Here is a 12,816-nt window from a genome sequence, read left to right as displayed (position 1 = left end):
AGCCTGCCCATCAGTGCTGGAGAGTGGACTTCAAAACTACCCATCACAACGAGAATGAGCTTTGATAACTTGCAGCCCTGTTAGCCAGGCCCCTGGCAATGCCGCTTGAAATCAGCATCTTTCTGCACAAGCCTCACAAATCGCTGCTCCTCCCCAGCCTCCCCTTCACGGGAAAGGACACTGAGAAGGTGTTTACGGTCACCTCCAGCAGCTTCCTACTGCCTCTGGAATCTCCTTCTCCTCCCGCCAGGCCTCGGAGCTGGATCTTGCCTGGAGACGGCGCTGGTTTAAGCGATGGGTGATCTCAGGACATGGTTGAATGCCCATACCAGTGATCTCAGACCGACTGGAGGCCCTCAACACCCCGTATCGCAAGGGTCTGATGACCTCTCCCTGGGAGATGGTGGGGGTGGGTGGAGCCACCCTAAGCTAGCTTTGTTCCTTCCTGTGGCAGAATTCTCCCAGGGTTGGGATGGACGCCTGCTCCTCTACCCCAAAGGCTCTCCATGTTCCAGCAGGGCCCGGTCCCGTCACACAGCTCCTTCCACCGCACGTGTCAGGTGCCAGGAGGGATCAGAAGATGCTCTGAGCAACAGCGTTTAGCAGCACACTGAACACCCAGCCGTACACTCCTCGGGAAGCAGGGAGAGTGCTGTTTCCCTGCTGTCCTAGGGGCTACACAGAATAGGGTCCTAGCTGAAAAGTGGCTGGCTCAGGCTCCATCCAGGGAGGAAGGGGGCAATGCTGAATGACGAAGAGAAGCATTGGATGAGTGGTTGCCTCACTGCAAACGTGGGTCTTTGCCCTCCAATTGTCACTGGGCACACAAACACGTGCACTTTCCTTGGCTGTGGCCGCCTTTTCCTAGGCAATGGGGACCTAACCTGCAGCGGCAAGAAGCGATCTGGAGTGGAGCACGCTCGGCTAGCGCAGAACACAGCAGTGCTGGCCGTCACACCAGGGCCCTCCGCTCCGCACTGGTGTCAGCTCAATGGGAACGCCTGGCTCTCACTCAAAGCCCTAAACAGGCTTGGAGTGGCTGCAGCTCTGCCTCCCAGAGCACAGCAAGGGGTGGGGGAGGTCCCCCTGCTCTGTCTGGATGGGGACAAGGAGATTCCCTCCAAGGATGGACCATTCTACTCAGATGCCTGGACTCCGGGGAAGGGGTCGGTACCAGAGACACCTCCTTGACTAGCTGTATCGATGGTTCAGTAACTGGTGGCTTAGATTTCGCCACCCTCAGCCTCTCCAGGAGAGGTGCCTCCAGTACTGGGCTCACAGTGAAACCACTCGATCGCGAGACTGCCGATACCCAAGTGCTGGGTACCCAGGAACATGACTCCCAGGTGGTAGGTGCTTGGCGTGGTGCTGAAGGGTCGCAGGCCCCAGGCTGAGGGGTGCTGCTGGTGCTCTCTCATTAATCAGTACCACGCACTTGAGGGGCCTTTCCAGGCCTTTGGCTCTCAGGAGGTGGAGCCCACGATGAGTGAGTGGCCTGTCACCAGAGAAGGTGACTTGTGCCCAGGCTCATCCCTGCAGCGGGCGCCTTCCTGCCCCGTCAGAGCACGTCGAAGCTGGAATGGTGGCGAGTGAGTGGAGCCTCTTAGTTGCTGCTGTAAGTGAGACCAGGCAAGCCCACAGGGCTCTACCTAGGGGTCGTCTGTCAAGGAGACGGGTACTAGACTGTTCCCCTTGATGTAACACACAATGCTTTCGCCACGCAGCGCCAGCCGCTGGCCTGCTGCTTCTCACACTGCATCGCAAAGGCGTTTCAGAAACATTTTGACATCAAGACCAGTTTAAATCTTAAGGGAAATGTCTAGTGTAGAAGGAAGCAAGAGTTTAATACCAGAGCATTAGCTCCAGAAGACTGCCAGGGTCGGTGTCCTATCAGATACGTCAATCAGGGAGCCGTGTCCTGCCTTTGCAGGGGGATGGGCTGTGTGTCACATGCAGATATTTGTGTTTTGTTCAAGGTTTCATAATCTAGACCAGGGGTTCCTGCTGGTGGCTGCTCTGACAAATCCTGTGTCTCTGTCCCTGCCTCCCTCAGCCCTTCATCGAGAGCCTGCTCCAGGGAAGGTGGGTTGGGAACTCACCGGCTGCCTGCAAAGTTCCAGGCTCCCCGGGCCCCAGCCAGGATGGAGCTGCCCAGGGACAGCCCCGGTGACCAAACGCTGCAGCCGCCTCCACTGACAAGAGCCAACTCCGGCACCGCACACACCGGCCCCACCTGTCTCCAGAGGCGCTGCCCAGAGCTCCGAGGAGGTGGTGCAGTGCAGGGCACCGATCCCTGCTGGCGGCGCCAGCACAAACCCCAAGGCAGCGTCTCTCGCTACTCTTGGTAGCAGGTATTCAGGAGCAACAGCTGGGTGCTGCAGGGAGGGGGGCTGCTTTCCCCCCCCCCCCCGTCTCCGCCCATGATTTGGAGGCTGTCGTGGCTGCAAAAAAAAAATCCACTGGTGGTCACATGCGACCATGGTGGCTGCATTTGAGAAACGCTGATCTAGACAAAGATCAAACAGTTCTCTTGCTCCATGGGACCTTGTTTTCCAAGATGGCAATTAAACCTTCTGGATAACATAAATCACCATGTCAACACCATTGTCTACATATGGGGGAAGGAAAATAAATGGCCCTGTAAATCTATCCACCAGGAGGATGGGATGGAGCAGCCAAAAGTATTGAATAGTCACTTGTCACGAGTCAATTTTCTTTACAGATCTCGGCTAATTAAGCTCACCAGGTTTTAATTAAGACCTTCTGCTCGCCAGGCAAGCCTTGGATACACTGGGAAGCTCGAGCATCTTCGTTTGTGTTAGGGCCATGCAATGAAACCTTTTCATTCCAAGACAAAGACAAAGAAAGCTACCGAGCCCCATCCACCTCTGCAGAGACACTCAGAGCAGAGAGGAACCGACTTGTCAAATATGCCTCTCCGTGACATTGCAAAGGCAGCAGTTTATGCTACGGTAGCAGTGTTTCGCCCTCACTGCTATTTCCCATTCTGCTCAAACGTCACAGATGAAACCCCGTCCTGGAGGCCGATGGGCTAATCGCTGCTGTGACTCCATCTGGCTTGTTTTATTGCTGGCCTGTAGCCAGTTAGGATTGGAATACAGGGCTCTAGAGCTACACAGCTGGAGCACGAACCCACTAGGCGACTGAGCCCCTAAGCATTCTGGGGCAGCGCTCCTGGGATGCTGAACGAATGCAGAGGGGAAGGGGCGTTTGAGGACTCCCGTGCTTCGCTCTTGTCTCTCACAGGAGGCCATTCCTTGCCATGGCTCTTTACTCCCCACTGGAATCAACATCACTTCCCACAGTGACCACCCCTGACCGAGTCATCGATCCTGCCACAGGCTGAGAAGACAACATCCTCCACGCGCAGGGCATCGCCGCCCATCCCGGCACACAGACAATTACAGCAGGACTCTCACAAGACTGGCTTTGGCACCGTGCGGCTGGCACCTCGAGGACCTCAAGGAGAGAAACCAGAGACCCCCCCCCCCGCCTGGGGGACAGCGACCTTCTAGCCAAGATTCCATGGGATGACCATCTCCTTGCTGTTTTCTTAATTTCCTGTCATTGGGGACAATTTTGGCTCCACAAGGCGTCTTCTTCTTTCAGTTTCAATTAACAAAGTGTGTCCCACGCACTCCATCCTCTCCTGCTGCTTCAGCATCTCTACTGGTGGGTCCTTCTCCTCCTCTCTCCCACGCTCCGAGGGTCCCACAGGGCCCTGACCTTGCCCTCCTTTTCTCGCTTTACACCCTCTTCCTGAGTGACCTCATGCTCTCGCACTCCAATTACCATCTCTAGCCTGATTGGCTCGGCACACCTGATCTGTCACCATCCATCCAATCCCGCTTCCTGGCCTGTCTGGCTGACACCTCCGTCTTGGGTGTCTCGCTGCTCACTCAAGCTTTGCATGGCCAAAGCTGAGCTTCTGGCCTTCCCCCAAACGCTCCCTGGCTTTCACTATGATCTGTCACTATCCTCCCGCTCCCTTCCCCATATCCAGACACCCTGTGGGCATGACTGAACATCACACCCCCACCTGCCCAATAGCTCGGCTGGGCAGCCTTTGGAAGCCCAGCTGGTGGTGCCAGGGAAACTCCTGGGCTCCCTTTAACCTCCTGGGGGTGTCACTGCACGAGCCCCCTCCTTGACTTCCCCCGGGTATCCAGTTCTGTCCCCTGCAGATCCCTGTGACCAGCCCTGTGCCTGCTCCAAGGGAGCCAATGGCAGCTCCCGTCAGACCCCGGGAGCAAAGGGTGGAGTCGCAGCCAGGTTTATACAGTGGGGATCTCACGCATTTGACGTTCTACATACGGGAACTATCGCCCCGAACCAGATTTAACTCAACGTATCCTGACGTTAGGTTCTGAACAATCCCCTCCACAATGGAAACACAAAACCTGTTCACGTTTGCGCCTACAGATTAAGCATGACTGTCAACAGAGACAACACATCTGTGGAGAATTTAGCTGCAAAGCTCCATGTGCAAGCTCATCCCAGACCCAGGGCTGGCAATTTGGTACCTATGTCCAGCTAGTTAAAACTGCGATAGTTTCATTCTAGATTTGATATGTTCGGAGAGGCTCCCAGCTCCCACCTCCCCCTGGTCTCCCCATCATTTCCACCCTGTTACCCTGGGGAATGCACATTTTGCTTCTGCCTTCTGCAAGAGTTACTTGTGTAGGATCCACTGCTGGGCCCCTTGACTGCAATGGAAGCAGGACCAGTGTGGACCGGGGGAGCCCCAGGGAATCGCTCTTCGAAGAATGCGACAGTGCTTCTGAAAGACTGACATGAAGAGCCCCTTTCCCGCAGCCCTGCCCATACCTGCTCGCAGAGCGATCGGAAGCCAAGCTCATCTAGCCGGTCAAGTTCGTAGGTTTCCCCCAGCAGGGGGTTGAACGGCTTTGCAGTGCGGTGCACAGTCGTCGAGTAGGAAGACACTGAAAATGCAGCAACGAAACACATCTGCTCTGTGGAGCTCTCGCACTTCACGGCTTTGTCCAGCAGCTCGTGGTATTCCAGGTCCTCGGTCAGCCTCTGCAGCATGGAAAGCGGCTCGTTGAAGTTTACCTAATGCAGGCGGGGGGGAATAGAGAGTTAGACACGTGCACTAATGGGTGAGCAATGGGCTTCCAGCAAAGACACTGGCAGACAGTGATCTCCATGTAGACAGTATGGCCTAGCTGCGTTCCCACCGTGTTGCACTGCACAGCCATCCCCGTACACACTGCTCTCCCTCACACCTAACTTCCATGGTAACCTCGGACTCTCTGGCTTCCACTGCTGAGCCCTCAGCCTCTCCGAGGTGACTGTGTCCTGAACAGAGATCTGGAGAGGAAGGGAACGCTCTAATTCGCCAGAGCAGAGCTCACTGCAACCCCAGCTCCGCTCCTTGTGCTTCACTCTAGTCTCTTCCCCTCCTTAGCCTGGATTTTCTCATCCCCCTCCAGGCGGGAGCTGCAGGAAACCTCATTTAAAACAACGGGGCAGTGTGTGTGGCGGGTGCTACCAAGGAATGGCCAGGCGGGCGGGGACTACTGCCAGGTGGGATGGAGTGAAGGGGGCGTGCCTGCGGGGGGAGGCTGGATCTGCTCACACACAGCGAGTTGCCCACGCTGCCCTCTCAGTTTAACTCCAGTGTTAAGGTGAAGAGGGCGGTTCATGCCTGGCTCCTACGCTCTGCATCACATCACCGGGGCCGGGGGGCTTCGACTAGCGTGGCCAGGATCAGCCGGGAACAGCGTGACCTGGAGACCAGCACGGACTGACAGCTCCCAGCTGCATCCTGCGTCGCGTGCACAGACACACCTTCACCTCGAGAGCTAGAGCTGGCACCAGTCACCCAGGCCAGCCCGAGACCTGACTGGGGGCGTCCCTCCAGGTCTGGGCCGAGGCACATTAGCAGCGAAGTGTGTGTCTGTCTCTGGGGGGAGAACAGGGGAATTCATTCTTCAGGGCCAGCAATCCCGCACCTGCCAGGAGCACGGAGACCACTAAAACATCCCCTCTTCAGAGCACTCAGGCGAAATGATCTGTGTCAATACCAACACCAATCCTCGGACGTGAAACGGTTCAGCAAAGGGAACATACTCTGTGCAGAGCAGAGCCCGGCATCCTCCACCACCGCCTACCTTCTATTTCCAACCCGCCCTCAAGGAGCCTTTCCCCGGCCGAGGGCGGGCCCATCTCGCTCAGCACCACTCCAACCGTCAGCACAATGGGGTTACTCAAGAACCAGAGACAGGGGCCTCCAGCCACTGCCAGACTCACTCAGCACCCTGAGTCTGATCACCCACATACAGGCCACCAGCCCAGCTCGGCCTGCAGCTTTATGAATAGCAAGGTGGAAAACGGCTGCTTCCTGGGCCACACGAAATCGGAGGGAAGCAGCGCTCCAATTCCCCATTCGTTCTGGTGTGTGACTGCACACTCCAGAGCGTCCACAGGCTGAGTGCACAACTCCTGGGCCAGGGGACAGAGGGGACGTGATGCCAAGTGGCTGACGGAGAACAAGGCAGCTTGAAAAGCCAGGTACAAGCCTACCTAGTGCAAAGCTAGAGGTGAACCGACCTGACCTGTCCAACACCAGGCAAGAGTCCCTCTCCAGGGCACTGTCTGCACTGCACATTCGCTCCTATTACTGCCACCAGCGGAGCTGTAGCAATGCAGTTCCTAGCACACCCGGGCAAGGATGCTCTAGGCCTGTGCTTTTCAACCTTTTTCCATTTGCGGACCCCTTTGGAAATTTCGAATGAGGTGCGGACCCCATTGGAAATCCATCGTCTGTACATAGCGTTGCATTCTGTTCAGTCAGTTTTCAGTCTAAGTGTTTCGTGGACCCCTTAGACACAGTCCGTGGACCCCCAGTTGAGAACCACGACTCTACGCCGTGATTTGCACCTCTGCAGCTTGCCCTGGTTTCTAGCAGAGCTAAGCTGCCTGGGTGCAATATGGGCTTGCCTGTCTGCACTACAGGTTTGCACTCGTGTAGCTGCACTGACGGCTGGAACTGGGGCAGATCTTCAGCCTAGAGAACAGAGAGCTTTGAGAAAGTGCAGACAGCCATAGCTTTGAAAGGATTCTCTCCAAGAAGATTTAAATAACAATGGGGCGGAGATCGGACATCCCTGAATTCCAGATACTGGCGGAGATTAAGCTGGGCTTTCTGCCCTGCCTAGATCTCAGGTGTGAGATACAGCCAACAGAGCCATGAAAAGGGAAGAGGTACAAGGGGCGAGCCAGAGATCTGCTTACTGTAACGGTGGGGCTGGGAGCAGGGAAATGCTGCTGCTGCTGCGTGCTCTGTTTCTGTCCTGCTTGCATCATTCATCACAGACCCAATGGTGGCAGCTAGCAGAGTGCAGGTGTCTCACCACAGGGCTGAGGCCAGGATAACGACTCTACTGCCTCTGCAGGTAACCTGAATAATTCCACACTCGCCCTTCCCGCCTCACATGCTTGATAGATAGCAGAGCTGGAGCCCAAGCCTGATGCCATGCTGCAGAAGGGATCGCGGCTGGACATCCTGCAGCAGCACGAGGCATGTGGGGAGAGGGGAGACTACACGGACACACCTAACTTTTTGTTGCAGAGCTAATTACTCCCCCCTCCATCTCCCTGCTTCTATAAATAACCAGCAATTAAATCCGCAGCCCAGCGCCTCCTCCAGCTCCAGAGCTCTCTCCACGCCAGCTGATGCCTGCAGAGCAGCTAGACTCATTCCTTCTTTTGCTTATCCCACTAAACTGGAAGGACGATGCTCTTGCTAAATGCAAGCACCAGCACACAGCGAAATATTCTGGAATCGCTATTTGTAGAGATTTGATCGTGGGCCTCTTTCTTAAAGCAACACTGTCAGAGCAAGTCTACCCCTGAAAGTAGATGCTGGAAAAAAACAGCTTCAAGAAAACCTAAGACCAAAAGAAGTGTTACCATGAAGTTTTAAAAAGTGTTTCCGATTAAAAAAAAAAAGTATATTTAAGTAAAGTGTCCACTGCAGTATTAGCGCTGGGCTAGTGCTAGCTAGAATCAGAACATGAAAGTAACTAAAAGCAAAAGAGAAACCAATCAGACTGTTTTCATTGTCCAAGCTGAAGGAATGTTATAATTACATCTGAGACAAGGTGGGCAAGGTAAGATCTTTTACTGGACCAACTTTTGTTGGTGAGAGAGACAAGCTTTCAAGCCACACAGAGCTCTTTTTCGGGTCACTCTTATCTCTCTAGTATCCTGGTACTGACACATCTACAACTACACTGCATTATTACAGCTGGTCAGGAATTTGACTAAATGGTTTTTCACAAAAAGAAAAAAGCCAATTCACTGAAACTGTTAATGGGAAAGGGTCAGTTTTGACTTGAAAAACACAGACAAAACGTATTGACATTGTTAAGATGTCCCGTGTCAACATTTTCTAAACAAAAAGTTTGGGGTTTTGTTCAGAATAATTTTTCATTTAAAAATTTAACTTCATTTATAGTGAACAGGGTAAAAAAAAAAGAAGAGTGGTCAAAATCGAAAGTTTCAATTGACCCAAATCAGTCAGATGGTCTTTGAGAAGATTTGACTTTTTGTCCTGATTTGGGATGGGAAAAATGTTTGAAATCTCAAAAATTTTCATGAGATGGGAAAACTGCTTCCCCCCCAGCCCTAGTTATGTTTCTATGTACACACGTCTTAAAATCTGGTCAGTGTCCCTTAGATTTAGCATATAGGCAATAGGGACCTTATAGCATCCGCAAAACTTTGAAGAAGTGGTGGAAAGCTAAAGGAAGAGTTAATCAGCTGTGTAGAAAGGGTTGGTTTCCTTGCACATTTACAACACGGCATTTACAAAATAGGCAAAGCACTACCACCTCGAGAGAAATCATGGAAGAAAAATCAGGCAAACCGATCCATTCAAACACACAGTACCAGAACCAACCCATCAGCTGCTCCATCAACAGGGCTCTTTCAATGGGAGATCAGAAATTGTCCCACTGATGAATAAAGTTTAATCCACCAAAAATGCAAAACTCCCAAAGCTGATTTATTGCACATTCCATTTTGAGACTGCAGAGATATCGACTTTCAATGAAAATCAGCAGGGACCTGTTCAATTGCACAGAAAGATTTCAAATATCTCATGTCATTTAGGGAGGAGATTTAGGGAGGAAAAATGCTCTATGGAATGGACGATCTAGTAAGCTCCTTACATCTGCCACTAGTGTGCTTAAGGGAGCAAACGGGGACGAGGGAACAGAAGAACCAGCCCGGGAAATATTTTGAAGTGTATCTAAGACATTAAGAATTTTTTCCCACATTCACTATTTTGGCGCTATTAACTTGGGAATGACAAAGGACTCTGATACTAAGGGTATGTCTACACTACGAAATTAGGTCGATTTTATAGAAGTCGATTTTTAGAAACTGATTTTATACAGTCGATTGCGTATGTCCACACTAAGTGCATGAAGTCGGCAGAGTGCGTCCTCACTACCATGGCTAGCATTGGCTTACAGAGCGGTGCACTGTGGGTAGCTATCCCACAGTTCCCGCAGTCTCCGCTGCCCATTGGAATTCTGGGTTAAGCCCCCAATGCCCGATGGGGCAAAAACATTGTCGCGGGTGGTTTGGGGTACATGTCCTCAGCCCCCCCCCCCTCCTTCCATGAAAGCAACAGCAGACAATCGTTTCGCGCCTTTTTTCCTGGGTTACCTGTGCAGATGCCATACCACGGCAAGCATGGGGCCCGCTCAGCTCGCCGTTACCGTATGTCTCCAGGGTGCTGCTGGCAGACGCGGTACTGCAGTGCTACACAGCAGCAGCTCCTTGCATTCGCGGCAGATGGTGCAGAAGGACTGATAGCCATCGTATGTCTCCTGGGTGCTCCTGGCAGACCTCGGTGAGGTCGATCAGGGGCAACTGGACAGACATGGCTATCCTCCTCTTAGAGCACCGAATGGGAGTCAGAGACTCCAGGTCATTCTCTTCTTTAAGTTTTGTCTCATGGAGATTCAGTCCTGCCTGGAATATCATGCGAGCTGGAGGCTTCTGCCTCAGGCTGCTCTCCCAGCTGGCAGCACCGCGTGATCGCACCTACCCCAGCCTACCCCTTGCTCCCATGGCTCATGAAGCCTGGACAGTAGTAAGGAGCAGTTCAACTATAGGCTGAGCAAGTGCAGAATGGTGATGGAATGTGCCTTTGGATGTTTAAAAGCTCGCTGGCGCTATTTGCTGACTAGGTCAGACCTCAGCGCAATCAACATTCCTATTGTTATTGCTGCTTGCTGTGTGCTCCATAATATCTGTGAGAGTAAGGGGGAGACGTTTATGGTGGTGTGGGAGGTTGAGGCAAATCGTCTGGTGTCCGACTTTGAGCAGCCAGACACCAGGGCAATTAGAAGAGCACAGCAAGGTGTGCTGCGCATCAGAGAGGCTTTGAAAACCAGTTTCATGACGGGCCAGGCTTCGGTGTGACAGTTGTGTGTATTTCTCCTTGATGCAAACCTGCCCCCTTTGTTGATTTTAATTACCTGTAAGCCAACCACCCTCTCCCCTTCGAAATAAAGTAACTATTGCTTTGAAACCATGCATTCTTTATTAATTAAAAAAAATGAGATAACGGACAAGGTAGCCCGGGTGGGGTGGGGGAGGAGGGAAGGACAAGGACATTGCTTATTGTAGCCACACTAAAAATCAAACTGTTTGAATGACAGCCTTCTGTTGCTTGGGCCATCCTCTGGAGTGGAGTGGCTGGGTGCCCGGAGCCTCCCCCGCCGCATTCTTAGGCGTCTGTGTGAGGAGGCTATGGAACATGGGGAGAGGGGTAGGCAGTTATACAGTGGATGCGGGGGGGGAAGGGGGTCTGTGCTCTTGTTGGCTTTCCTGCAGCTCCAACAGACACTTCATCATGTCTGTTTGCTCCCCCATTAGCCTCAGCATCGCGTCCTGCCTCCGCTCTTCGCGCTCGCTTAATTCTTTCCTGGCCTCTGCCACTGAATGTCTCCATGCATTAAGCTGTGCCCTATCAGTGCGGGAGGACTGCATGAGCTCGGAAAACATGTCATCGTGAGTGCGGTTTTTTGGCCTTCTAATCTGTGATAACCTCAGGGACGGAGATGATGGGGGAGTGTAGAAACATTCTACGCTCTATGATTCTGGGGGGACTGCATGGTCACCTGTGCTGCTGAGTTTGCCACGCTGACCAAACAGGAAATGAAATTCAAAAGTCCCCGGGGCTTTTCCTGTGTACCTGGCTAATGCATCGGAATTCAAAGTGCTGTCCAGAGCGGTCACAGTGGAGCACTCTGGGATAGCTCCCAGAGTCCAATACCATCGATTTGCATCCGCACTACCCCAAATTCGGCCCAACGAGGTCGATTTTAGCGCTACTCCCCTTGCCGGGGAGGAGTACAGAAGTCGATTTTAAAAGCCCTTTAAGTCGACGGAACAGGGTTGGTTGTGTGGACGCATTCATTTTAAAATCGACCTAATCCCATAGTGTAGACCAGGGCTAATGCACAGCACCCAGATCAGTCCATTGCAACCTCCTGCTGATTTGTATTGCACTCGAAGCAAACGCAACACAGATCCAGGCTCTAAATTGCCCTTGATGATTGCTAACGGGCCCTTGCAGCCTTTCCCAAGAGTTTTTTGTTCTCAGAGTAAATATCTCAAATGAAGGTAACTGGGGCAGCCCTCCCCAGACTTCAAATGGGAGCTCAGTGCCTCGCAGAACCAGGTCTTTGTGCTGAGGATGCCGAGTGCATTGATGGAGGGAGATGACAGGCAGCTGTGGTCACGGTTAGGTCCCATCGGTTTGTTTACAGCACAGGGGTTATTGTACAGTTTACTGGGGACAGCGACTTTGGGAAGCTGTCTGGATTAATTTGCCCCATTGGGGTTTATTGTAATTAATTCCCACAGGCTGACAGATGACGTTATTGGGGCAGGTAGAGCATATTGTTCTCACATTCCTGACTGCATTAGTAACTCCCGGGATGTTCTGATTGACAGGAAAGGTATAAATTGCTCTGAACTGCAGACGCAGCAGCTGCTGGTATTTTTGCACAATTCCATTAGGTCTAGGCACATTCCTGTACACTTCACACTTTCCCCTGAAATTGATCTTGCAGAAGAGTCTAATGAGCTGCCCAGGACCGCTGGAGAACACTGTGGGAAAGGACGGAGATCCAGCACTTAGTGCCACACAGGCTGGTGGACCGCATAAGGGCACAGCCCCCAGGAGGGATAACGGGTGTTGTTTTCCCAACAAAATGCCCCAGCTGCCAGAACAGGCCCTTTGTCCTTCTGACCCTGGGGGAGGAGTCAGTGAGTTCTGTAAGAGCCGGACTCTGGCTATATGGCTGCAGTGCAGCCTCTCTCCTGACTGGAACAACGGGGCCTGGGTTAGTTCCGTCCTGACAGCGTCATTCGCTGCTGGAACTCTCCAGCGCCATGGTAATGTTCCTGAGCCTGGCTGTGCTCACTCTTCAAATGGGGACCGGTCAGAGTTGCACCATGGCCGTGTCCCAGGAATGGTGCTTACAGGGCCGGCTAACAGGAGATGCAGAATCAGCCACCCGTACAAGGCGGTTTTCCTCTGCAAAGCGCCTTTTCTGATGCAGTTTGGGGATGGGTTCCTGGGCTTCACTAAGGGCAGGATTTTATCTGGGTCAGCACCAGTCTCCAAAGCCTAGTGTCTCCCATGGACACTGCTCAGCATCCCGCAGGTCCCTGTGCCAGGGCCCAGCAGGAAGAACCTACTGCACTGATGATATTGTGGTCTGGAGTCAGGCTGGGGTCTATTTA

The 12,816-nt window shown here is 52.8% G+C and overlaps 1 protein-coding gene across 1 annotated transcript in view; it reads right to left on the bottom strand.

Moving 5' to 3' along the window:
* Positions 1 to 12,816, bottom strand: part of OSBP2 (oxysterol binding protein 2) — a 417,386-nt gene that overhangs the window by 27,481 nt on the left and 377,089 nt on the right. The window contains exon 9 of the mRNA XM_026661193.2: positions 4,849 to 5,094. Coding sequence (XP_026516978.1) covers positions 4,849 to 5,094 — 246 coding nt within the window. The remainder of the gene's footprint in view (positions 1 to 4,848; positions 5,095 to 12,816) is intronic.

This window comes from Terrapene carolina, unplaced genomic scaffold, assembly GCF_002925995.2.
Source record: "Terrapene carolina triunguis isolate 2854851 unplaced genomic scaffold, T_m_triunguis-2.0 Scaffold951, whole genome shotgun sequence".
Lineage (NCBI taxonomy): Eukaryota > Metazoa > Chordata > Testudines > Emydidae > Terrapene > Terrapene triunguis.
This window is presented reverse-complemented; position numbering and strand designations above follow the sequence as displayed.